Raw genomic sequence first — 25,456 nt, 5'->3', positions numbered from 1 at the left:
AAAGTTCTCTACACACAAAGCAGTAGCAGTATCATATGGACAGTCTATGGTGAAAAAGAATAAAAACAAAATTTTAAGGACTGACTGACTTCCACTGCTGTTCCCAAGTCCTTCTATTCCCAACTCCCACAGACCGTAGAAGACCAACATTTGTGCCTGACTTCCTTCAGCTCTAGATAAGTCCCCGCGCCTCTTTATGGGACAAGACTTCAGTGTTCCTGCTGGTTCCAGCTCAGGGATGGCTTTTCTCATCCCTCTGCTAGTGCCAGTGCCTCATCTTTTTGAACTATGACACTAATCTTATTCCATCTACCCTTCTCTTGAAAATGCCTATTTTCTTCCAAGATCCAACTCCAGCATCTCTCTTCTGTGAATTACTTCTGTGCTGCCCTGATAACTAATAGCCACTTTTTCTTCAGTGCTTCCAGAGCATTCTCTCCTTCTCTGGGTTGTCTTTCTTTCTTTCTTTCTTTTTTTAAGATGGAGTCTCGCTCTGTCGCCCAGGCTGGAGTGCAGTGGCACGATCTTGGCTCACTGCAACCTCCACCATCCGGGTTCAAGCAATTCTCTTGCCTCAGCCTCCTGAGTAGCTGGGATTACAGGTGCCTGCCATCACACCCAGCTAATTTTTGTATTTTTAGTAGAAACAGGGTTTCACCGTGTTGGCCAACCTGGTCTTGAACAGCAAGTTCATGGCAAAGCTGCAGCTATTAATTTATACTGTTTGATATCATGATATTAGACTGTTTTTGACCTACAAAAGTAGCAATTTCAGGCCGGGCATGGTGGCTCATGCCTATAATCCCAGTACTTTGGGATGCTGAGGTGGGAGGAACGCTTGAGGCCAGGAGTTTGAAACCATTGTGATCAACGTAGCCAGACTGTCTCTACCAAAAAACAAAATATAACTAATGTTTTGTAGTGACTTCTTGCAAAAGAAGTTAAAATTGGGAAGATCAGTGAAGCCGAGAACAAAGCCCATTTCAGGAGGGCTGATCCATGCCTAGTATTTTAACTGTGTTTTGAGTTTTTAAAATAAAGGGGATTTAAATTAATGACTCTGTTTCTTTTACAGTTTCTACACATCCAAAAGCCAGCTCTTTTGTAATAGTTTCACCCCACGAATAAAACTGGCAGGAAAGAAGGTAGGTTTTTATTTTTGTTAAGACGGGTTCTTACTATGTGGTCCAGTCTTATCTTGAGTTCCTGGACTCAAGCAATCCTCCTGTTTCAGCCTCCCAAAGTGTTGGGATTACAGACATGAGCCATTCTGCCCAGCCAAGAAGGTAGATTGCATTAATCAGCAGAGAGCCTTTGTGGACTGTCACACACTGATAGGGTTATTTTAGTCCTGAGGTACCCTCATCTTCCCCCATGGCCATGAACAGAGTTAAGAAATTCATCCCCAAACTTTATTTATTTATTTATTTATTTATTTATTTTTTTGAGACGGAGTCTCTGTCGCCCAGGCTGGAGTGCAGTGGCCGGATCTCAGCTCACTGCAAGCTCCGCCTCCCGGGTTCACGCCATTCTCCTGCCTCAGCCTCCCGAGTAGCTGGGACTACAGGCACCCGCCACCTCGCCCGGCTAGTTTTTTGTATTTTTTTAGTAGAGACGGGGTTTCACCGTGTTAGCCAGGTTGGTCTCGATCTCCTGACCTCGTGATCCGCCCGTCTCGGCCTCCCAAAGTGCTGGGATTACAGGCGTGAGCCACCGCGCCTGGCAAAACTTTATAACTTTATATATTAGATAAATAAATAACAAGGCCAAAGCCAGACTGCGTGAAATACCTTTGGCAGAAATATGACCAAGACTAAGAGTTCATTTTTTGTTTTTCAAGAGTTCATTTTATGATGACATGACTGTTTTATTCAGATGCTGATGTCACTCAGATACCAGTGGGAATAAAGACAGAGATACAGATATGCATTGCAGCAAAGGGGAAATATGATAAAAAGGTCAGATCTTTTTTTTTTTTTTTTTTTTCGAGACAGAGTCTCGCTCGCTCTGTTGCGCAGGCTGGAGTGCAGTGGTGCAGTCTCAGCTCACTGCAAGCTCCGTCTCCCGGGTTTACGCCATTCTCCTGCCTCAGCCTCCCGAGTAGCTGGAACTACAGGCGCCTGCCACCTCGCCCGGCTAGTTTTTTTCTATTTTTCAGTAGAGACGGGGTTTCACCGTGTTAGCCAGGATGGTCTCTATCTGCTGACCTCATGATCCGCCCGTCTTGGCCTCCCAAAGTGCTGGGATTACAGGCTTGAGCCACTGCGCCCAGCCAAAAGGTCAGATCTTAGTATAAAGAAGTGAAAATTCTGGCTGAGTGCAGAGGCTCTTGCCTATAACCCCAGTGCTTTGTGTGGCTGAGGAAGGAGGATTGTTTGAAGCCAGGAGTTTGAGACCAATCTGGGCAACAAATATAGTGAGACCCCATTTCTACAAAAACTAAAAAAGAATTAGCCAGGTAGGGTGGCGCATACCTGTAAGTCCCAGCTACTTGGGAGGCTAAAATGGGAAGATTGCCCGAGCCCAGGAATCCAATGCTGTGGTGAGCTATAATTGTAGCATCGCACACTAACCTGGGTGACTGAGATCTTGTCTCTAGAAACAAACAAACCAAGAAAATAAATGAAAATTGTAGCAAGAATGGGAGTTCTTGTTTTCTTCTTTCCAAAGAGGTTTAAAATATATTAATAATTATACCACATTTAAAATATATTAAAAATTATACCACATTTAAAATATATTAATAATTATACCACATGCTACAAAAAGTGTGGTGAAATTGACACTGGAGTACCTGGTTGGTGTATGTTACTTTTGCAAAGCATTTCAGCCTTGTGTATTGAGAGCAAATGTTTATGCTATTTGACCAGGCACTTCCATTTTGGGGCATGTGGTGTCAGGAAATAATTGAAGTGATTATATGCAAATACCTCTGGGTTTAGTTTTATTCTTAATAGAAGTTGAAAACAATAGAGCAATGGCTGAACTATGAAATATCCACTTGATGGAATATATTTGCAACTGATAAAAATGCAGTTTTAAAGAACTTGAACAGGTGTTTTTTTTTGTTGTTGTTGTTTGTTTTTTTGAGATGGAATCTTGCTCTGTCTCCCAAGCTGGAGTGCAGTGGTGTGATCTCGGCTCACTGCAACCTCTGCCTCCCAGGTTCAAGCAATTCTCATGCCCTAGCCTCCCGAGTAGCTGGGATTACAGGCACCTGCCACCACACCCGGCCTAATTTTTGTATTTTTAGTGGAGACAGGGTTTCACATGTTGGCCAAGTTTGTCTCAAACTCTTAATTTCAAGTGACCAGCCCACCTCAGCCTCCCAAAGTGCTGGGATTATAGGCGTGAGTCACTGCACCTGGCCAGAACTCGAACAAGTGGTTTTGATGTACTGTGAGAAGAAAAGCAGGCTGTTATGTTTGCAGTCCCCACACCCGAGTGCTTTCACCCCTCTGCCCTTTCCAGTAGAGCTGAATTCACTGAGGGTTGCTCCATTTGTGGCTGTGTGTCAGGCCCACTTCTTCCCTTTTCTTTTTTTAGCGGGGAGGGCTGTTAATGTTACTCTTCTAATAGGGGAAATACTAATTTGGAGCAAGCTGAGGACTCCTAGCATAAGCCATGTCAGATAGTGAAATGCTAGGAGATGGGATTCTGTCCAGAAAGGGCCTCTCTTGCCTTCACCACAAGCATTCTCAGCCAAGTAGAACATGGAAAAACTTCTCTGCACCATGATTATTTTATTTTATTTTTTTGAGACAGAGTCTCGCTCTGTCATGCCCAGTGTGGTGGTGGGATCTCGGCTCATTGCAACCTCTGCCTCCTGGGTTCAATTATTTTTCGTGCCCCAGCCTCCCCAGTAGGTAGGACTACAGGTGCATGCCACCATGCCTGTCTAATTTTTTTTTTTTTTTTTTTTGAGATGGAGTCACTCTCTCTGGCCCAGGCTGGAGTGCAATGGTGCGATCTTGGCTCACTGCAACCCCTGCCTCCAGAGTTCAAGTGATTCTCCTGTCTCAGCCTCCCAAGTAGCTGGGATTACAGGATTACAGGCGTGCGCCACCATGTCCAGCTAATTTTTGTATTTTTTAAATTTTATTTTATTTTATTTTATTTTTTGAGATAGAGTTTTGCTCTGTCACCCAGGCTGGAGTGCAATGGCACGATCTCAGCTCACTGTAACCTCCGCCTCCTGGGTTCATGTGCTTCTCCTGCCTCAGCCTCCAGAGTAGCTGGGATTACAGGTGCCCACCACTGTGCCCAGCTAATTTCTTTGCGTTTTTAGTAGAGAAGAGGTTTCACCATGTTGGCCAGATTGGTCTTGAACTCCTGACCTCAGGTGATCCACCCATCTTGGCCTTCAAAAGTGCTGGGATTACAGGTGTGAGCCACTGCACCCAGCTAATTTTTGTATTTTTAGTAGAGACGGGGTTTCACCATGTTGGCCAAGCTGGTACTCCTGACATGAACCTCAGGTGTTCTGCCTGCCTCGGCTTCCCAAAGTGCTGGGATTACAGGCATGAGCCATTGTACCCGGCTACCATGATTATTTTAAAGAAGCAAGAGTTAATATTGTTGTGAAAGGTTTCAGGGTCCTGAAAGATTACCAAAAAAATTACATAAATAGAGATGGGGTCTCACTATGTTGCTCAGGCTAGTCTCAAACTCCTGGGCTCAAGCAGTCCTCCCGCCTTGGACTCCCAAGGTGCTGGGATTATAGGCGTGAGCCACTGTGCCTGGCCTTTATTTATTTAATCTGAAAAAGATTTTTAAGTAAATGTAAAAAGTGATAGCTTTATTAGTTTTTTCCTCTACCCTTGTACTTGATTTTGGCAAATTGGGTGATCTACAGAGTGCTCAGCTCTGGTAGGTGCAGGCAGACAGGTGACAGCACCGTAGTGAAGGGGGAAGCATGCAGCGTTTGGGTCAGGTGGGACCTAGCTGTGGTGGCACAAACACAACAGTGGATTGACCAAGAATCTAAAGATCTGGGCTTGAATTTTGGCTCTGCCACCTGCTGAATATGTGGCTTTGGGTAAAGTCCCTCATTCTCTCTGCAATTGAATATCTCCACTTGTAAGGAGGAGTCCATTCACTCACTGGACAGGGTTGTGAGAGTCAGCAAGATGTGATGTGAGAATAAAGGACCGTGGTAGGTAGGTGTCAGATGTTAGCTCCTGCCTTTCCATCAGTTACAGGCTCTCTACCCTGGGAGCAGCACATACACACTGTGCCTTGTGATAAGTTCTTTTCTAGCAAAGGAAGGAGTGATTAATTATCTATTTAATTTTTCAGCCTGCCTCTGAGAAAGCAAAAAATGGCCGTGATACATGTGAGTATTTTTTGAGATTTTTTTCCTTGCTTTTAAAAAAAGAGTCAGCTGGCCGGGTGCGGTGGCTCACGCCTGTAATCCCAGCACTTTGGGGGGCCAAGGTGGGTGGATCACCTGAGGTCAGGAGTTCAAGACCAGCCTTGCCAACATGGTGAAACCCTGTCTCTACAAAAATACAAAAAAATTAGCCGGGCATGATGGCGGGTACCTGTAATTCCAGCTACTCAGGAGGCTGAGGCAGGAGAATTGCTTGAACCCAGGAGGCAGAGGTTGCAGTGAGCCGAGATCACACCATTGCACTCCAGCCTGGGCGACAGAGCAAGACTCCGTTTCAAAAAAAAAAAAAAAAGAGCATCAGCTTACCCATGACAACAAAACTATGTGAAGTCCCATAAAAAATCTGTGGAAAAGTCAGGAGACCTGAGTTCCCTTTGTGTCATGTTTGCAGGATCCCTTAATGACCTTATATTTTTTCCTGTCATCTGCAAAATGAAAAAAACTTGTTTTTCTTTTCCATCGGCCATTTGTAGGGATCAGGTAGAAAGTTTTAAACTACTAAACATATTAAGATGATTTATTTTAAGAAGGGTCACAGAAGGATGAAATGCTATCCACACCTTACCTTTATTTAGTGCTATACAGTTCTATATTGCTTTGACATATACGTCATTTAGTCTCAACTTGATGAATAGGTTGTTACCCCATTTTTTCATGGAGAGGGTGATCACCTGTACCTTGCAGATTCTGGTGAAGATTATCTGAAGGCATCTCTTTGAAATGTATTTGGATGACAATTTATATTATTTGTGTATTTCAGCTCTCAGGCATCTGTTTGAAATGTTTTTGATAACAATTTATGTTATTTGTGTATTTCAGCTCTCGGGAGTCCAAAAGAATCTGAGAACGCCCTTCCCATCCAAGTAGATTATGATGCCTATGACGCTCAAGTGTTCAGGCTGCCCGGCCCATCCCGGGCCCAGTGCCTCGCCACCTGCAGGTTTTCTGCCAGATTCACTTGGGGGTGCATATAAAAATTGTGTAGGAAAACCTGAAGTTCAGTAGTGGCCTTTAAGAGAGCAACCTTGAAAATCTTTTCTTGTTTTGTTTTGTTTCATTTTGGGTTTTTTGTTTGTTTTGTTTTGTTTTTTTGAGATGGAGTTTCTCTCTTGTTGCCCAGACTTGAGTGTAATGGTGCGATCTCGGCTCACCGCAACCTCCACCTCCCGAGTTCAAGCGATTCTCCTGCCTCAGCCTCCCAAGTTGCTGGGATAACAGGCGTGCGCCATCATGTCTGGCTAATTTTGTATTTTTAGTAGAGATGGAGTTTTTCCATGTTGGTCAGGCTGGTCTCGAACTCCCGACCTCAGGTGATCTGCCCGCCTCGACTTCCCAAAGTGCTAGGATTACAGGCATGAGCCACTGTGCCCATCTCGTTTTGTTTTTTGAGATGGAGTCTCACTGTGTCGCCCAGGCTGGAGTGCAATGACACAATCTCGGCTCACTGCAACTTCTGCCTCCTGGGTTCAAGCAATTTTCCTGCCTCAGCTTCCTGAGTAGGTGGGATTAAAGGCACGCGCCACCACACCCGGCTAATAATTATATTTTTTGTAGAGATGGGGTTTCGCCATGTTGGCCAGACTGGTCTTGAACTTCTGGCCCCAAGTGATCCTCCTGCCTCGGCCTCCCAAAGTGCTGGGATTATAGGTGTGAGCCACCGTGCCTGGCCGGTTCTTATGGTCTTCTGAGCCAAGGGAAACAATTCACAAATTCCACAATCTTCCTCTCATTGGGCTGGCACTATCCTTGGACACAGCGTTTCTTTTAAGTTTATTATTCTGAGTGGGCAAGAACTTTTCTTTCTTTAAGTCCTCCTTTTAAAAATTTGCTGCCTGAGGCCGAGGTGGGCAGGTCACGAGATCAGGAGATCGAGACCATCCTGGCTAACATGGTGAAACCCTGTCTCTACTAAAAATACAAAAAAATTAGCCGGGCGTGGTGGCAGGCGCCTGTAGTCCCAGCTACTCGGGAGGCTGAGGCAGGAGAATGGTGTGAACCCCAGAGGCGGAGCTTACAGTAAGCCGAGATCACACCACTGCCCTCCAGCCTGGGCCACAGAGTGAGACTCTGTCTCAAAAAAAAAAAAAAAAAAAAAGTGCGCTCTGTGGTGTTTTGGTCATATGGTAGTTGGTTTTTTTTGAGACAGGATCTCGTTCTGTCACCCAGGCTGTAGTGCAGTGTCACGATCATGGCTCACTGTAACCTCTGCCTCCTGGATCCTCTTGCCTCTGGCCTCCCAAGTAGCTGAGACTACAGGCATGCACCATCATGTCCAGCTAGTTTTTTAATTTTTTGTGGAGATGAGGTCTTACATATTGCCAGCTGGTCTCAAACTCCTGGTTGAAGCCATCTTCCTGTCTTAGTCTCCCAAAGTGCTGAGATTATAGGCATGAGCCACTGCACTCAGCCATGTGGTAGTTTTTAATTGTGATATAGTTAGATATACTAATCTATTCATTTCTGGGTCTTGTGTAAGAAAACATTCTCTACCCCAGAGTTACAGGTGAATATTTCATATTTTCTTCTAATATTTTATAGTCTTGGGGGATTTTTGTTGTTGTTTTTGTTTTTGTTTTTGTTTTGAAATGGCGTTTTGCTCTGTCTGCTAGGCTGGAGTGCAGTGGTGCAATCTCTTCTCGCTGCAGCCTCTGCCTCCTGGGTTCAAGCGATTCTTATGCCTCAGCCTCCCAAGTAACTGGGACTACAGGCATGCACCACCACACTCAGCTAATTTTTATATTTTTTAGTAGAGACGGGGTTTCAATATGTTGGCCAGGCTGGTCTCAAACTCCTGACTTCAAGTGGTCCACCCGCCTTGGCCTCCCAAAGCGCTGGGATTACAGACTGAGCCAGCGCACCCGGCCTCATCTTGGATTTTATGCTTATGTTTATATTATTTATGTCGACTTTCTTTTTTCATGAATGTGTGAAACAACTCTAGCTTCTATTTCTTTCCCTGTGTACCAAACACTGTGAATCAATTTTCCAGATTTCTTTTTTCTTTTTTTTTTTGAGAAGGAGTCTCGCTCTGTCACCCAGACTGGAGTGCAGTGGCGCGATCTCGGCTCACTGCAAGCTCCACCTCCCGGGTTCAATCCTTTCTCCTGCCTCAGCCTGCTGACTAGCTGGAACTACAGGCACCCACCACCACGCCCGGCTAATTTTTTGTATTTTTAGTAGAGCCCGGATTTCACCGTATTAGCTAGGATGCTCTCAATCTCCTGACCTTGTGATCCGCCCGCCTTTGCCTCCCAAAGTGCTGGGATTACAGGCGTGAGCCACTGCGCCCAACCAATTTTCCAAATTTCTTTTTTTTTTTTTTTTTTTGAGATGGAGTTTTGCTCTTGTTGCCCAGGCTGGAGTGCGATCGCGTGATCTCGGCTCACCACAACCTCCGCCTCCTGGATTCAAGCGATTCTCGTGCCTCAGCCTCTTGAGTAGCTGGGATTACAGGCATGTGCCATCATGCCTGGCTAATTTTGTATCTTTAGTAGAGATGGGGTTTCTCCATGTTGGTCAGGCCGGTCTCAAGCTCCCGACCCCAGGTGATCCACCCACCTTGGCCTCCAAAAGTCCTGGGGGATTACAGGCATGAATGACTGCGCCCGGCCAGATTTCTTAATTCTGTAGCTTTAAGCACAACTGAGTGGAATAATATTATGTCTCTTAATTTTGTGGCAAATGAACTTAGAGTGACCACATGATTGTTTTCTGTCCTCTTCCCTCATCCAGTCCTACCCAAGAATGCTTAGAGCTCAGAATTAAGTGCTGTCAGCAGCCTCTTTCCTGTGTGTGGATGCTGCTTAGGGGCTCAGTAAGAGCTACTGAGGGGCTTTTCTTTGTAGTCTTTAAAAATGCTCTCATAGTTCAAAATTGGTTTTCTTTTGTCTAATCAAAGATGACAAGACCTTGTGGTACCCAGGTTGTGTGGTCTCTGAAGGCACAAATTGTGTCTTAATTGGTGCTCTACCTTTACACATGGCTAAGCATATACTGGTGTTTAAATATTTACTGTGGAAAGAACAAACATGTAGTCAGCACTTTGAATCTGTTTTCAGGCTCCGTTTAAGCTCTTACTAAAAAAATCCTTGCAGGAGGAAAGGGAGTAGCTCTGATGCCACAAGGGCAGCCCTGTTGGTGGGCTTACTCTTTCGTTCTGAGCTTTTGCATCTTTATAGGGCTTTTCTCCTTTTGATCCTTCTTCCTGTTGCTTTTAGAGGTTTTCCCCTTAGGGAATTTTATGTTTTAATAAGGATATATATATATTGTGTGTGTGTATATATATAATATATAAATATGATATATATAAACTCTTATTAGGAAATGTTCAGACATGCTCAAATAGAGACTACTATTATGAACAGTTATCACCATGTTGTCAGTCTTGTTTCATCACCTCTCCCACATTTAAATTTTGGATGGAGTATTTTAAAAACAAATCCCAGGATTGGCAGGGCACAGTGGCTCATGCCTGTAATCCCAGCACTTTGGGAGGCCAAGGCAGGTGGATCACTTGAGGTCAGGAGTTTGAGACCAGCCTGGCCAACATGGTGAAACCCAGTCTCTACTAAATATACAAAAAAATTACCCAGGTGTGGTGGCGGGCACCTATAATCCCAGCTGCTTGGGAGGCTGAGGCAGGAATATCGCTTGAACCCAGGAGGTGGAGGCTTCAGTGAGCTGACATTGTGCCACTGCACTCCAATCTGGGTGACAGAGTGAGACTCCATCTCACAAAAACAAACAAACAAATCCCAGGCAGCCTGTATTTTTTTTTCAATAGTGCGTACTTCAGCGTAAGTTTCTTTCTTTTTTTACATGTTATTTATTTATTTAGTGTCACCCAGTCTGGCACAAAGCTGATTAGTATACATTTCAACAAATAAGAATTAAAAAAAACAAAATATCGCAGTACCATTATCATTGGTAACAAAATTAACACTAATCCCTAAATGCCCTCTAATAGCCAGTGCATGGTCAGTTTTCTGAATTGCCTCAAAACTGTGCTTTTGCAGTTAGTTTGAAATGGGACCTAAACAAGATCCACTTTTTGCATTTGGTTATAATGTCTTTTGTGTGTGTGTGTGACAGTAGAATGCCTTGCTTTCTACATTTGGCTGATTGTTGCCTTGTAATGTTTAAGTTTTCCTCTATTCTGCAAATTCCCTGTAAAGTGGCAATTATCTCTGGAAGCTTGATTAGATTTAGATTCAAATTTGAGGGTGAGAACACTTCTCAGGCACTGTGTACTTTCTCCCACATCACATCCTATCTCTCTTCTCATTCTGTTTTTAGTGATGTGAGATTAATCAGTGGGATCAGGTGGGGTCGGCCTGGAGCAGTCCTTTCTTTACAACTATGATCCTAGAACTTTGGCCGCATAATGTCTGTCATTTCTCCCCTCTCTTATATAACATCTCAAGCTGTTAAGGGTAAAGTACCACATATAGGTTTCCTGCTTGTAGATCACACTGGGGATTTTTGTTATTGGGTTCCCATGTGGCTTGGGCTGGTGATGGGTTTTAGAGTTTTAACTTGAGGTAGGACAGCATCCCTTGCTTGATGGTAACTTTTTGTCTCTTGCCTGGCAGGTCTGTGCGAGAGCGAGAGAATCACAGTCGAAAGAGTGCCAGCTCCTGTGATGTTTCATCCAGCCCTTCCCTACCAAGCCGCACACTACCCACTGAGGAAGTGAGGAGCCAGGCTTCTGATGACAGCTCCCTGGGCAAGAGCGCCAACATCCTGATGATCCCACACCCCCACCTGCACCAGTATGAAGTCAGCAGCTCCTTGGGATACACCAGCACTCGAGGTAAGAGTGCTGAAGCACAGACCGAGCCAGGGACATCTTTCTTAATACAGTGGGTGACTGGAGTTGGGAGGGTTGGTCAGAGGTGGGGTGTAAATCCCACATCTTAATTATTTCTTTGCCAGTGCAGTAGGTACAAATCACTTTAGCTGTTAGCTATGTGTAGATTATACTTTTTTTTTTGGTGACAGAACACCCAGGTTACAGTGCAGTGGTGCAATCACAGCTCACCTCAGTGTGGCCTTGAACTCCAGAACTTAATCGATCCTCCCTCCTCAGCCTCCCAAGTAACTGGGACTATAGGCATGCCACCACACCCAGCTGATTATTACATTTTTTTGTAGAGATGGGGTTTCACCATTCCCAGGCTGGTCTTGAACTCCTGGGCTCAAGGGATCCACCCATTGGCCTCCTAAAATGCTGAGATTACAGGCATGAACCAATGTTACTGCACCCTGCCTCTATTATACTATTTTTTGTTTAGCCTTTCTTCATCCATCATTTAACTATATACCTTTCCATATATTAATAGAAAGCTTTTCTTAGGCCTAGGGTCAAAAGGGTTTATTTCCTTATCATTTCCATTTATGCCATACATAAAACAACCTCTGTCTTATGTTGCATTTTAGTTTCTCACTTACTGGTCCAGCGCAGTGACGCACACCTGTAATTCCAGCACTTTGGGAGGCCAAGGCGGATGAATCACTTGAGGTCAGAAGTTTGAGACCATGGTGAAACACTGTCTCTACTCAAAATACAGAAATTAGCTAGGCGTGGTGGCAGGTGCCTGTAATCCCAGGTACTCAGGAGGCTGAGGCAGGAGAATCACTTGAACTTGGGAGGTGTAGGTTGCAGTGAGCCGAGATTGCACCACTGCACTCCAGCCTGGGTGACAGAGGGAGACTCCATCTCAAAAAAAAAAAAAAAAAAAAGTTTTTCACTTACCGGTTTTTTTTTTTTTTAACTTTTATTTGCATTTATTTTGTGCTGAATTTATTCCCATACTATCAGTTTTTGTTTCTTCAATTTTTTTTCTTTTTTTTTTTCTTTTCTTTTTTTCTGAGACCGAGTCTCACTCTGTTGCCCAGGCTAGGGTGCAGTGGCATGATCTCGGCTCACTGCAACCTCTGCCTCCTGGGTTCAAGTGATTGTTCTGCCTTACCCTCCTGAGTAGCTGGGATTACAGGCACACGCCACCACACCAGCTAATTTTTGATTTTTTTTTAGTAGAGATGGGGTTTTGCCATGTTGGCCAGGCTGGTCTCGAACTCCTGGCCTCCAGTGATACACCCACCTCGGCCTCCCAAAGTGCTGGGATTACAGGCATGAACCACCGTGCCTGGCCTTGGGATATCTTTTTCTTCTGTGCAATGTCCTCTTCTGGTTTAGGAATAATGTGTTCCTTTTCCATGAGGATCATCTTGGTGTGGCAGGAGGAGCTCATGTATGGGTTAATCTGACCATGAGCTCTTTACATCAGGCAGCACATCTTGGGTGCTTTGTTCACCTGGACATGCTCAATGACCAGAGAATCTGCACCTAAACCCTTCAGTTCGGCATGACTGTGCATTTTTAAGCACAGTCTGTGCTTAATTCAGTACTGTTTTTTGGCCACTGACCCCGTGTGCAACCATGCTGTTTGGCCTGGGACCACCTACTATCTCCATCATTGTAGTGTGGAAATGGTACACATTGTTTCTGTAAAGCAACGTTTCCTTTTTTTTTTTTTTTTTTTTTTTTTGAGACGGAGTCTCACTGTGTCTCCCAGGCTGGAGTGCAGTGGCGCGATCTCGGCTCACTGCAAGCTCCGCCCCCCGGGTTCACGCCATTCTCCCGCCTCAGCCTCCCAAGTAGCTGGGACTACAGGCGCCCGCTACCGCGCCCGGCTAGTTTTTTGTATTTTTAGTAGAGACGGGGTTTCACCATGTTAGCCAGGATAGTCTCGATCTCCTGACCTTGTGATCCACCCGCCTCGGCCTCCCAAAGTGCTGGGATTACAGGCTTGAGCCACCGCGCCCGGCCTTTTTTTTTTTTTTGAGATGGAGTTTCACTCTTGTTGCCCAGGCTGGAGTGCAGTGGCACAATCTTGGCTCACTGCACCCTCCACCTCCCGGGTTCAAGCACTTCTCCTGCCTCAGCCTCCCAGGTAGCTGGGATTACAGACATGTGCCACCACACCCAGCTAATTTTGTCTTTTGAGTAGAGATGGGGTTTCACCATGTTGGTCAGGCTGGTCTCAAACTCCTGACCTCAGATAATCTGCCCACCTCAGCCTCCCAAAGTGCTAGGATTACAGGTGTGAGCCACCGCACCTGGCCAAAGTGACATCTTTCATATACTTGGTGGCTTTTTGTATATGCATACCCTTGATGGCCTGAGCAGTTTCATGGGTCGTTTCTTTTTTTTTTGTTTGTTTGTTTTGAGACAGGTTCTCACTCTGTGGCCCAGGCTGGGGTGCAGTGATACAGTCTTGGCTCACTACAGCCTCAACCTCCTGGGCTCACGTGATCTTCCCACTTCAGTCTCCCAAATAGCTGGAACTACAGGTGTACACCACCACACCTGGCTAGTTTTTAAAGTTTTTGTAGGAACGGTCTAAGTCTGTTTGCCAGGCTGGTCTTGAACTCTTGGGCTCCAGTGATCTGTCCACCTTGGTCTCCCAAAATGCTGGGATTACAGGAATAAGCTACTGTACCTGGCCTGTACTCATCTTTTTTTTTTTTTTTTTTTTTTTTTATTGGGTTTTTCTCTTTTATTTCCTTAATAACTAACTAGACTATGTTCTTTTTTATTTTGTAAGTTAGAGCATCAATTCATTAATTTACAATGAACAGTAAAACTTTTATGGAAATCTGAACATTCTCTTCTTTCCTGCAAAGCAACTTGAGGAATGAAATACAGTATTACAATGTATGAGGTTCTGTGCTAGGCACTGGGTAGATAATGATGGCCAAGACAAATTCCTTGGAGTTTGCATCTGCTGGACCCACTTTTTCATCTAGGTGATTGCTTAGTGAATATGGGATGCACACAAGAAGAGTTGGTTGTGGATTTCAGTTCTTTGATCCACTCAGGCATGCTGTCTCTGTCTCCATAATGGGACCTGTCTGCCATTGCGCCAGATGGGTGGAGTCTAAATATCATACCATCTCCTTGCCTGGTCAAGGCTGGAGGCGTCCATTTCGTCATTCTTTTTTTCTCAGTAATTTTTTTTTAGCATAATACCATTTGATTGCTTACTCATGTCCCAGCCCACTAAGTCAATGGAGGGTCTATTGATCCACTCATTCATTCAGGAACTCAGGTTCCTTCCATCCTGGGATGCCATGATTATGAACCTAGGTTTCCACAACGGGAAAAAGAATGCACATCATTCGTGGAGATAATTGTGGCCCAGGCCTGGATTTGAAGCATATCATTTCTACCTGTGATCTGCTGGCTGGAACTAAGTCATTTGACTTTATTGCAAAGAGGCTGGGAACTATAGTCTTGTGTCCAGTAGGAAAATCAAATGGGTTTATAGTGAAGATACTGACTAGCTCTGCCAAGATCTGCCCTTCTGGTTACCACATAGCTGTTTTTATTGTTCCTCCCTCTTAGAGAATATACTCGTTCCTTTCCCAAGGGAGACAACTCAAGTCCCATCATTCAGTCATTGCTTCCAGCTCAAAGTTCAGGATCTCTAGGCAGTGTCCTTCCCATCAGATTTGGTTGTGACTTCATTGTGCCAGTAATTTAGAACCAAAACTCCCTTCTCCCAAGTATTTAAAAGCAAACAAATGGAAACGTACTTCATTTCTTTATAGTTTGACAATTTTACTAATTTCTCTCACTCCCTGACATTTATGATGCCCAAGATTCTTGTCAGCCTTGGCTTATCAGTCTACCTAGTTCTGGTTTCACTGTGGTTCTGTGGTTTTTCTTTGTGACTCAACTCCATGATAACTGGCAGATGTCCTGGAGAACATGATGGAGCCACCACAGCGAGACTCCAGTGCACCAGGGAGGTTCCACGTTGGCAGTGCAGAATCCATGCTGCATGTTCGACCTGGTGGATACACGCCCCAGAGAGCACTGATTAACCCCTTCGCTCCCTCTCGAATGCCCATGAAGCTTACGTCCAACAGAAGGCGCTGGATGCACACTTTTCCTGTGGGTAAGTTTGTTGCTTAAGAGAGAGCCTTGGACTAGGAACTCCTAGCCCTGGTCTTCAGTGTCGGTCACCCATGTGTCCTTGGTCAGGTGCCTGTGTTACTCCAGCAGTAAGATGGGATAACCATGCCCACTTTGGCCATCCCAGGGGTTCTTGTAAAGATCCTTGAAGATGCACTTGGGAATAGGCTTTGTAACTAATTAGCTTTATAAACCTGAGGGCTTTTTTGTTTGTTTGTTTCAGCTTTTTTTTTTTTCGAGACAGGGTCACTCTCTAGTTGCCCAGGCTGGAGTGCAGTGGTGCGATCTCAGCTCACTGCAGCCTCAACCTTCGGGGCTCAGGTGATGCTGCCACTTCAGCCTCCCAAGTGGCTGGGACTACAGGCATGTGCCACCATGTCTGGCTAGTTTTTTGTATTTTTAGTAGAGACAGGGTTTCACCATGTTGCCTGGGCTGGTCTTGAACTCCTGGACACAAGCAATCTGCCCACCTTAACCTCCCAAAGGGCTGGGATTATAGGTGTGAGCCACCGCATCTGGCTCTTTGTTTCTACTTGAGAGGAACTATGCATTGCCACCTGCTTTCTTTCCTAAGTTGGATGTCCCTCATTCTTGTTCATTCTTTCTTCTCTTAGCTCTCTTGGATACTAATATCCTGTCTTGGTTACAAAGAGTTATGTTATTTTGTTTTCTCTTAGGTGTCTCTGACAACTGAAAAAAAAATTTTCACCCAAACTCACTTTTTCCTAGTCCGTTCTTTTTTATCTATATTCCGTTCTCAAGAAGACAGTAAGGTTTTCTCAAACTGTGGCTAAAGTTAAACTTTAGCTTAATGGGCTCTCATTGAGCTGGAAAGGAACAAATGCATTAAACTCCAGGATTTTGTGTGTGTGTGTGTGAGACAATGTCTTACTCTGTTACCCAGGCTGGAGTACAGTGGCGTAATCTCGGATACCTGTAGTCTCTGCCTTTCGGGTTCAAGCGATTCTCCTGCCTCAGCCTTCCAAGTAGTTGGGATTACAGGAATGCACCACCACGCCTGGCTAATTTTTGTATTTTTAGTAGAAATGGGGTTTCACCGTGTTGGTCAGGCTGGTCTCGAACTCCTGGTCTCAAGCAATCCACCCGCCCCCAGGTTCCCAATTTGCTGGCATTACAGGTGTGAGTCACTGTGCCTGGCGAAATTTTTATTTTATTTTTTTCATGGAAACCATCCTGCAGAATACCTGGAAATGCCTATTTTCTTTTGTACTTGTCTTTAATATTTGAAAGTTAAATCAGTGAGAAATAGATCTGAATAATTTGACTGTAACTGGGGGTCATGCTTAAATCCCGTTTTGCCCCCTTATCTCTGCTATAATCAGTCACACTCCTTGTTTCTTTCTGTGTCCTTTCCCCTCCATTATTATCTCCACGGGTTCCCTTCTAGGTCACTTAGAACTCTTGGTGTTTCTTCAGTGACCTTCAGCTTTTCATGCTTCTGTGCTTCTCCTCCTCCCACTCTTCATGTACACTTTATTGGAACCATGTTCTGCAAACAGTTTGCTTTGCTTCTTCCTCCTCTTTAGCTGGCCTTTCAGTAGCCAACGCCCTCCTTCATCAGGCTCCCCTATCTTCTTCATTCCTATCCTCAGAGGCTCTCTTCCTTCTTGGCTAATCTTGTGGTCTCCTGCATGTTTTGCCTCTTTCAGGTTTGGAGTTTCACAGGTATCATTTCATCTACCCAGGTGCCCTCTTCCTTCAACCGCTGTTAACTTTGTTGAACACTTAGCTCTTCAACTTCTCTTTCCCCAGGAAGCCTCGTTTTGTAGACTTGACTAATTCTAATTTATCTCCTACTCTGCCTTTTTTGCACTTAAACATCTTCTGCTTCTTAGAATCACAGTTGTTACTCTCCTAGGTATTAACAGAGTCATTTGGTGTTTCACTTGTATTTCCCTCTTACTGAGTTTGTGTTAGCCCTCCTGGCAAGGGTCCATGCCTCCTATACTTGTATATTTCACTGTGGTGACTCAGTTGACACACATGAGACAGAATATCCTAAAATTTTCTTAACAGATTAGACAGGATGATAAAGGCCTGGCCCCTTAGTAGGATGGGTCCCGCTCAGAAGAGCAGGTGTCCTCTGGGAGCCAGAGGGTCCCTTGTATAATGTTCTTCTGTGGTGTGTTCTTCTTTCAATCTCACCAACATCTGTATCCCAGTAGCTGGAAAGAAGGGAGAGTATAGTTAAGTGCACAGCACTAGCTATCAGGTGGGAATGATGCTCAGTGGTTCTTTATCTGGGTAGGACCATCCGGAGAAGCCATCCAGATCCACCACCAGACCCGACAGAATATGGCGGAGCTGCAAGGCAGTGGGCAGAGGGACCCAACTCATTCCTCTGCAGAGCTGCTGGAGTTAGCATATCATGAAGCTGCTGGAAGGTGAGGATGTGCACAGGGCTCTGGAAGGTAACCTGAGAACACTCTCCAGCATCCAGGACAATGTGCAGAACAGACTATTGACAAAATGTTTAGAAGACTTGAAAAGACAGTATGAGATCAGGGCCTTCCTTTGTTGGCCAGTGTCATTCCCTTCACTTGGTGAAGGGCAAAGCAAACAGCCTGACATTTTTGTCTGAGATGTTACCTAGGCCCTGTTTTAGGTTTATCTTGAATCCAAAACACACTTTGTAAACCTCAAACGTGGGTTTTTCTAAACCTCAGTCAAAGATGAATCCGAGAGAGGAAATTCTTTGGATTTGGAATGCTGGGACAGGAGGTTCATGCTGTGTGTTTTGGGCAACCTCTCTATGACTTTTGTCATTTTGGTTATTCAGAAATAAATCCCACTGTTGAGTTTAGAAGAAGTTAATGCTAAGAGCAATGGAAATGAAGGTTTATGTTTATAGAAAAACTCTTTTTGAACCAAAGCTCTGAATGTGTTACGAGCATCTAATGAGAGTCAGTGTAGGAGGAAAGTCATTTAAGCCTCGACAGGCGTGAGCCTGGGTTACACCTGGACTCACTATTCCTCTTGCTTTAGAAAACACTTTGCAAAGTGCGGTCTTTGGCCCCTTTCAGTCACCTTGACACCCTAGGGGATAGATAAGGGATATGGGGAGGGCATGACCTTCTTAACCAGATGAACTCAGGTCCATATATTCAAGCACCTCACACCCATCCTTGTTTGTAAGAGGGAGGCATAGGGCAGACAGGGTGGGTGGTCTAGCTTGGTGGTGGGAAAGCAGCTGGGGTGCCAGGGTCACAGGAAACCAGCACTGACACACAAACCAAACACTGTGGCCTGGTGGCTTAAGATAAGGATTCCAGTGGCTGCCAGCTTGAGTGGCTGAATATTCAGGCCTGATTTTTATGAACCTACCCCCCACCCCCGGGATATAGGGTGAGCAGGAAAAAGAGGTGATGATCTACATTAAGCCGGGTGGCTGGGCTCTGTTCTCTGCAGGCACAGCAATTCCCGCCAGCCTGGTGACGGCATGTCCTTCTTGAACTTCAGTGGAACAGAAGAACTTTCTGTCGGTCTGCTTAGCAACAGTGGTGCAGGTAACCAATCCAAGAGGTAATAGAGTTGGGATGTTTAGATCAGGCTCACATCTAGAAATGACACAGGGCCAGAAAAGCCGGGCCATGTCTATTTTGGGATCATTTCAGCCACACTTTTGGGTGACCTATTTAGAAGCAGTGCTCTATAATGCATGGAATTATAAAATGGGCTGCACGTTACATTTTTAGCTGAGAACATGTTGGTCAAGCCACATTTATCATCATTCTGTCACGGAGTCGTGATTGAGGGCTGCTTAGGAGCATGTTGAGGGCAACAACACCACGGACAGAGCTGGAGTGGTCTGTCCTCTAGAGGGGCTTTTGGTTGTCAGGGGCAATGGGGGGCAAACCCACCTCCATAACTGGAGAGACCCAGAGGAGAACAATATGTGTCCAGTTTTAAGACCAGAAAAGAGAAGGGTTGCGTAGTTGCTTAGAGAAGTGAGCATGCACCAGGACTGGGCGCAGTGGCTCATGTCTGTAATCCTAACACTTTGGGAGCCTGAGGTGGGTGAATCACTTGAGGTCAGGAGTTCGAGACCAGCCTGGCCAGCATGGTAAAACCCCATCTCTACCAAAAACACAAGAAAATTAGCCAGGCATGGTGGCGCACACCTGTAGTCCCAGCTATTGGGAAGGCTGAAGCAGGAGAATCTATTGAACCTGGGAGGCAGAGGTTGTAGTGAGCCAAGATTGCACTGTTGTACTCCAGCCTGGGCTACACAGTGAGACTCCATCTCAAAAAAAAAAAAGAGAAGTGACATGTACCAAAGACTTGAAGGGTAGAATTTGGTTAGGTAGACAGTTAGAAGGTGAAGTTTCAGGGTGGATGGGGGAAGCAGTATGAAATTGGTTTGGTATGATACTTTGGTTTTATGCTTTTTGGAAATACTTTTATATCTATTGTCTTATCTGATCACCCCAGTGGGTGATCAGAATATATTTAAGTTATTAAATATATTTTGTACATGGGCAACTTAATGTCCAAAGAGGTAGAAATATTAAACTAACCTCTCAAACCAATAGCCAGGTATCCTGACTCAGGCTGCTGTCCTCTTTTCATGACATTGTTCAGTGTACCTTTAAGGGGTAGGGTAACATGAGCTTGGATCAGTACGGGCAGCATTTGTGGAGCCTCAGAGGACAGATATTGTACAAAATGAGTGTGAAAAACATTAAAACTTTTAAAAAATTGGGCTACTATGTTATGCTTTAGTGTTCTGTAAGCTAACTTGAATTTCTAAAATGTAGCTTAAGAAAGGTGTCATTACTGGGCACGGTGGCTCACATCTGTAATCCTCGCACTTTGGGAGGCCGAGGCGGGTGGATCACCTGAGGTCAGGAGTTCGAGACCAGCCTGGTCAACATGGTGAAACCCCGTCTCTACTAAAAATACAAAAACTAGCCAGGTGTGGTGGCATCCCAGCTGCTCGGGAGGTTGAGGCAGGAGAATTGCTTGAACTTGGGAGGCAGAGGTTGCAGTGAGTCGAGATTGTGCCACTGCATTCCAGCCTGGGCGACAGAGCAAGACTTCGTCTCAAAAAGAAAAAAAAAGAAAGGTGTCGTGAAAATGAAGTTATATCAAGTTGGTTGGTGATATTTTCTTTTATTCATTGGTAGGTTCATCCAACAATACTCCTAGAGGCCTGTGTCTAAGGCTAGGAAACTGGATTGGCAGTAAGAGAATCCCTAAATGATTATTTCATTTATTAATTCATTAATGTATTTTTTTGGTTAACCTACTCACCAGCATTAATTTATTTTAGATGAGAAAACACATTGAATAAAAATGTAGGGATAGGAAGACACTGTGTCCCTGTACTCAGAGGGCTGAAAATGTTACCTCTGGCTGCCAGATTATTTGAAAGTACCTTCAGGAGGTTAGAGAGGCAGTGTTTCTATTGCTTTGCTATGCCAAAGAGTCATTTTTAGGAACGCAGAGTTTGAGCCTCCCAGGCTGTTTGGGGTAGAGTTGCACCGAGGAGGGCTACTCTGGGACTCATTGGACTGTACTTGAACTAGTTTCACTGGTTAACTGAAGCAGGGGGAATTACAGGTTCTGATAGTAGCAGCACCAGAATGTACCCAGGTAGTCTTGGAAGTTGTTTGGGGCCTGAGGTAGCTCAGGTAGACCAGTTAATTCCCCAGAAAATTTGTTTTAGAATTTTAAAATCATTTTGGGGAAAAGAAGTTTCAAAGAATCTTTATTTGGGGATAGTTGTGGAAGATTTTAACATGACACCATTGTGTGAGCTAAGGGTTCCCTGACATACTCAAATTGGAAAAGCATTTGCTGTAACCTGAAGCTCTGGCTCAGCCTTCTCTTGGGCTTCTGAGCTGTAGGTGTGTCCACCTGATGGACCTCTCTGCTCAGATGGTCCCCAAGTACCTCATCCTTAATGCATTGACAGCCAAACTCATATCTCCCTGTTCCCCAGCCCATGCCTCCTCTTCTGCTCCTCCTTTCTTCTGACTGGCTCCTCACTTCCATTCTCACTGCATTGTTCACACTCCTGTCATTTGTGGCCAGGATTATTGCAGTAGCGTTCAAAATAATCTTCCTGCTCTGTTCTCATCCCTTCTGATTTGTAGTCCATACTGTCACCGATGTTTCCAGATGCAGATCTGATCAGCCACTCCTTCCCACATGTAAACCCTTCCATGGCTCTTCATGGCTATGGTGTTGATCATCACCTGGCTCCTGTCTGTGCTTGTATCTTCACCTGCCTCCTCTTCCACATGGTACTGCAGGTAGAAAGAGTGCAGGCTCCAGGATCTTAGGGCATGAGGCCTGACTCCACGTCATGAGCACTGAAGCCCTCAGGCCAGTTACTACACTAATTTCTGGGTATCTCAGTGTCTTCATCATGAAGAGATTGACTTTTTTTTTTTTTTTTTTTTGAGAAGGAGACTCACTCTGTCACCCAGACTGGAGTGCAGTGGTGCGATCTCAGCTCTCTGCAACCTCTGCCTCCCGGGTTCAAGTGATTCCCCTGCCTCAGCCTCCCAAGTGGCTGGGAGTACAGGTGTGCGCTACCACCCCCAGCTAATTTTTATATTTTTAGTAGAGATGGGGTCTTGCCATGTTGGCCAGGCTGGTCTCAAACTACTGGCCTCATGTGATCTGCCCATCTCAGCCTCGCGAAGTGCTGGGATTACAGGCATGAGCCACCACACCTGGCTGGAGATTGACTATTAAATGTGATAATCCACATACATTCTTAGGACAGTGCTGACATCCATGGTGAGCACTCAACAAGTAGGAGCTGTTGTTGTTGTCATTACAATAACATATTTTGTATTCCAGGCATTTCTTGTGGCTCCTGAAAAGAACTGTGTCCTCGTGTTCCTTTGCATAGATAAGTTCCTCTCTATAGAATATGCTTCTTCCCTGTCTTTAACCCCTGATTCTGACTGGCAGGCATCAACTCAGTCTTTATGATTCAGCTCCAACAACACCTCTTCTTTGAAGCCTGCCCTTTCCTTCCCATGCCCTCCCGGAATGTGTTAGGCATGTTTCCACACAGCTTCATATGCATAACCCAATTGTACAACTTGGCATGTCATGATCCCACTGCTTGTTTCCATGTCTGTCTCCTCAGTAGACTGAAAGCGCTTATCTTTATTCATTTTCTCCACTCAATGTTTAACACATTTATGGACAGATGAATTTATATTTCCAAGACCAAGCTGCCATATGTGAGAAAAATTTGAATAACACACAAAATTATTGTTTAATTGGTATGCGAGTATTTAATTATACAGAGTCTTTTTGTTTTTTTAGAGACAAGGTCTTGCTCTGTTTTCCAGGCTAGAGTACAGTAGCATGATCTCACTGCAGCCTCACCTTTTGGGATCCTTTCACCTCAGCATCCCAAATTGTTGGGACTACAGGCACATACCACCACACCTGGCTTAATTATGTGTGTGTGTGTGTGTGTGTGTGTGTGTGTGTGTGTGTATATGCCCTGAATGTTTGGCGTCTCATAGATGGTGGGGGCTCCTGGGGTTGTTTTTTAGTCAGGGTGATACTGTGAAGTGGGGTCATCTGTTCCCTTTCCCAGTCCCCTTATATAACCAATAGCATGTGTTTTCAAAGGCGTTAGTGGTCATCAAGAGGTGATCTATAGCCACATGGGAACTGGACTCCCATCTTTGACCTTATGCTACCTGATCAATTATGTTAATGAGCCACTGAAAGAAATTAGATAAAATTATTCAAATTTTAATAACCATATATCGCACATTAATTGGTTATAACCATATGCAAAACCAACCAATTAATGTCAGATCTTCAGGATATATCCATAGTCTTACTTCCATCAGTCTCAGCCTGGCGTAAGGTGCCATCATCTTTTGCCTGGATGTGGTAGCCTGTTACCTGGTCTTGGCTTCCTCCCTTGCCCTTCCATATCGTTTATTTTCAACACAACAAATCAGAGTGACCTTTCTAAAATAGAATTTGGATTATGAACTTCTCTGTACAAAATTTTCCAAGGGCTTAACTCACTTGGAGTAAAAGCCAAGGCATTATGATGGCGGATAGACCCCTCATGTCATGTGGCTGCTTGTTACACTCAGTCGTCATCTCCTGCTTTCTCCCTCTCACTTCACTTTGGAGGTTCCCCAGAGAGATCAGGCTCACTCTGAATCTCAGGTCCTTCCTCCTGTTCTCCCCTCGCTGTGCCCTTATTCCAGAGAGCATCATGGCTAGGGTCTATATGTCTGCATTTGCCCAGGACAGGCCTGGTTTGAATTTGTTGACCCAGATGACTATTAATAGTGTCCCCTTCCAGTCTCAGAGGTGTCCCGTATTGAATGATAAATGATGTAGCCACCCTACCCCCATCTGGCTCTCTCACTTCCTTTAGGTCTTGCCTGAACTGCCATATTTTACCTCAGTACTCCCTAACCATCTTCTCTACCTCATATTTCTCCATTGTGCCACCTGGCATACTAGATTTTTAAATTTTGTAATTTTTTTATTGTAAGTTCCATGACTATCAGCATTTTTGTTTTGTTCATGACTGTATTCCCAGAGCTAAAAACAGCTCCTGGTGGCCGGGCGCAGTGGCTCACGCCTGTAATCCCAGCATTTTGGGAGGCCGAGGGCGGGCGGATCACCTGAGGTCGGGAGTTTGAGACCAGCCTGACCAACATGGAGAAACCCGTCTCTACTAAAAAATACAAAATTAGCTGGGCATGGTGGCACATGCCTGTAATCCCAGCTACTTGTGAGGCTAAGGCAGGAGAATCACTTTGAACCCGGGAGGCAGAGGTTGTGGTGAGCCGAGATTGTGCCATTGCACTCCAGCCCAGGCAACAAGAGCAAAACTCCATCTCAAAAAAAAAAAAAAACCAGTTCTTGGCACATAATAGGTAGTTGAATGAATGCTAAAAATCTTCTGAGGTTAGCTTTCTCTCTACTGAAGCATGATTTAATTTTTCTCTAATGCTTTTCTTTCTTATAACCTTCCTGAACAGTTAACTAGATTCCTTTTTTTCAAAGACTTTGGTAGTCTTTTTCTCCTTGCTTGGTTTGTAAGTGACTTTCCTTTCAAGCCATCCACAATTTTCATGGAATATGTTTTGCTTTCCTCAAACTCACTAAACTCTTACCCATTCCAGAAATGTGTATTGAACTCTAGGCACTGTGCTAAGGCCTGAGAAGAAACAAAAACTATTAAAACACTGACTCTCCCGACCTCAGGGAGCTCTGGCTCCTCATTCAGTTGGGATTCTCTTTCAAGCAATTCCCATGTGGGGTAACAACAATGAAAGGAAAGCCGTCTTGTGGGGAGTTGGTCTGTGAATGGTTTCAGTAATACAGTGTGGTTTGAACATGTGATCTCTGCTAAATGAGGATGTGCTGGATGAGAGAGTGTGCTGTGATGAAAACAACCAGGATCAGAATTCCCCCTGCTCCTCACTGGGCTTTCGAGCTGAGGCTCAGGTTCTTCATCTGTGTATTGGACATAAAGATCCTCCCCTTCCTGACTGCCTGTCCCACAGAGCGGTTGTCCGGATCAAAAGTAGGTTGGGTACATTACGGGCTAGATTACCACATTGAGTCCTTGTTTTGGAACAAGGTAGGGTCTGAATTCACAACTGGTTAACATTTCATTCATTAAAAAATCAGAGAAGACTGGCGCGGTGGCTCACGCCTGTTATCCCAGCACTTTTGAGAGGCCGAGGTGGGTGGATCACTTGAAGTCAGGAGTTCAAGACCAGACTGACCAACATGGTGAAACCCCGCCTCTACTAAAAATGCAAAAATTAGCTGGGCGTGCTGGCGGGCGCGTGTAAGCCCAGCTACTTGGGAGACTGAGGCAGGAGAATCGCTCGAACCCGGGAGGTGGAGGTTGCAGTGAGCCAAGATCATGCCACTGTACTCAGCCTGGGTGACAAGAGTGAGACTCCATCCCAGGGGGAAAAAAAAATCAGAGAAAAATCCAAACAGGGAAACCTTATCTGTGACCGTACCTTCACCTCTCCAGGCTTGATGGTTTGCACCATCTGCAGTCTCTCAAGCGTGACTCAGTCTTTCTCCTGCAT

General features: G+C 44.9%; 1 protein-coding gene across 20 annotated transcripts in view; it reads left to right on the top strand.

Annotated features, from left to right (window-relative positions):
* Window positions 1-25,456, top strand: part of DEPDC5 (DEP domain containing 5, GATOR1 subcomplex subunit) — a 165,627-nt gene that overhangs the window by 51,389 nt on the left and 88,782 nt on the right. For 15 of the 20 annotated variants that reach the window (XR_004178820.1, XR_004178817.1, XR_004178818.1 and 12 more), the window contains 8 exons: window positions 1,076-1,145; window positions 5,299-5,335; window positions 6,212-6,356; window positions 10,984-11,204; window positions 15,154-15,357; window positions 17,644-17,779; window positions 18,804-18,901; window positions 20,522-20,578. Coding sequence is in view for 13 of the 20 variants with exons in the window: in XM_031655974.1 (XP_031511834.1) it covers window positions 1,076-1,145; window positions 5,299-5,335; window positions 6,212-6,356; window positions 10,984-11,204; window positions 15,154-15,357; window positions 17,644-17,779; window positions 18,804-18,901; window positions 20,522-20,578 (968 nt within the window). In the remaining 7 variants the exon portion in view is untranslated. 20 annotated transcript variants of the gene reach the window in all.

Source organism: Papio anubis, chromosome 16 (genome assembly GCF_008728515.1).
Source record: "Papio anubis isolate 15944 chromosome 16, Panubis1.0, whole genome shotgun sequence".
NCBI lineage: Eukaryota > Metazoa > Chordata > Mammalia > Primates > Cercopithecidae > Papio > Papio anubis.
The sequence above is the reverse complement of the archived record's forward strand: the minus strand, read 5'-3'. Positions and strand labels throughout refer to the sequence as shown.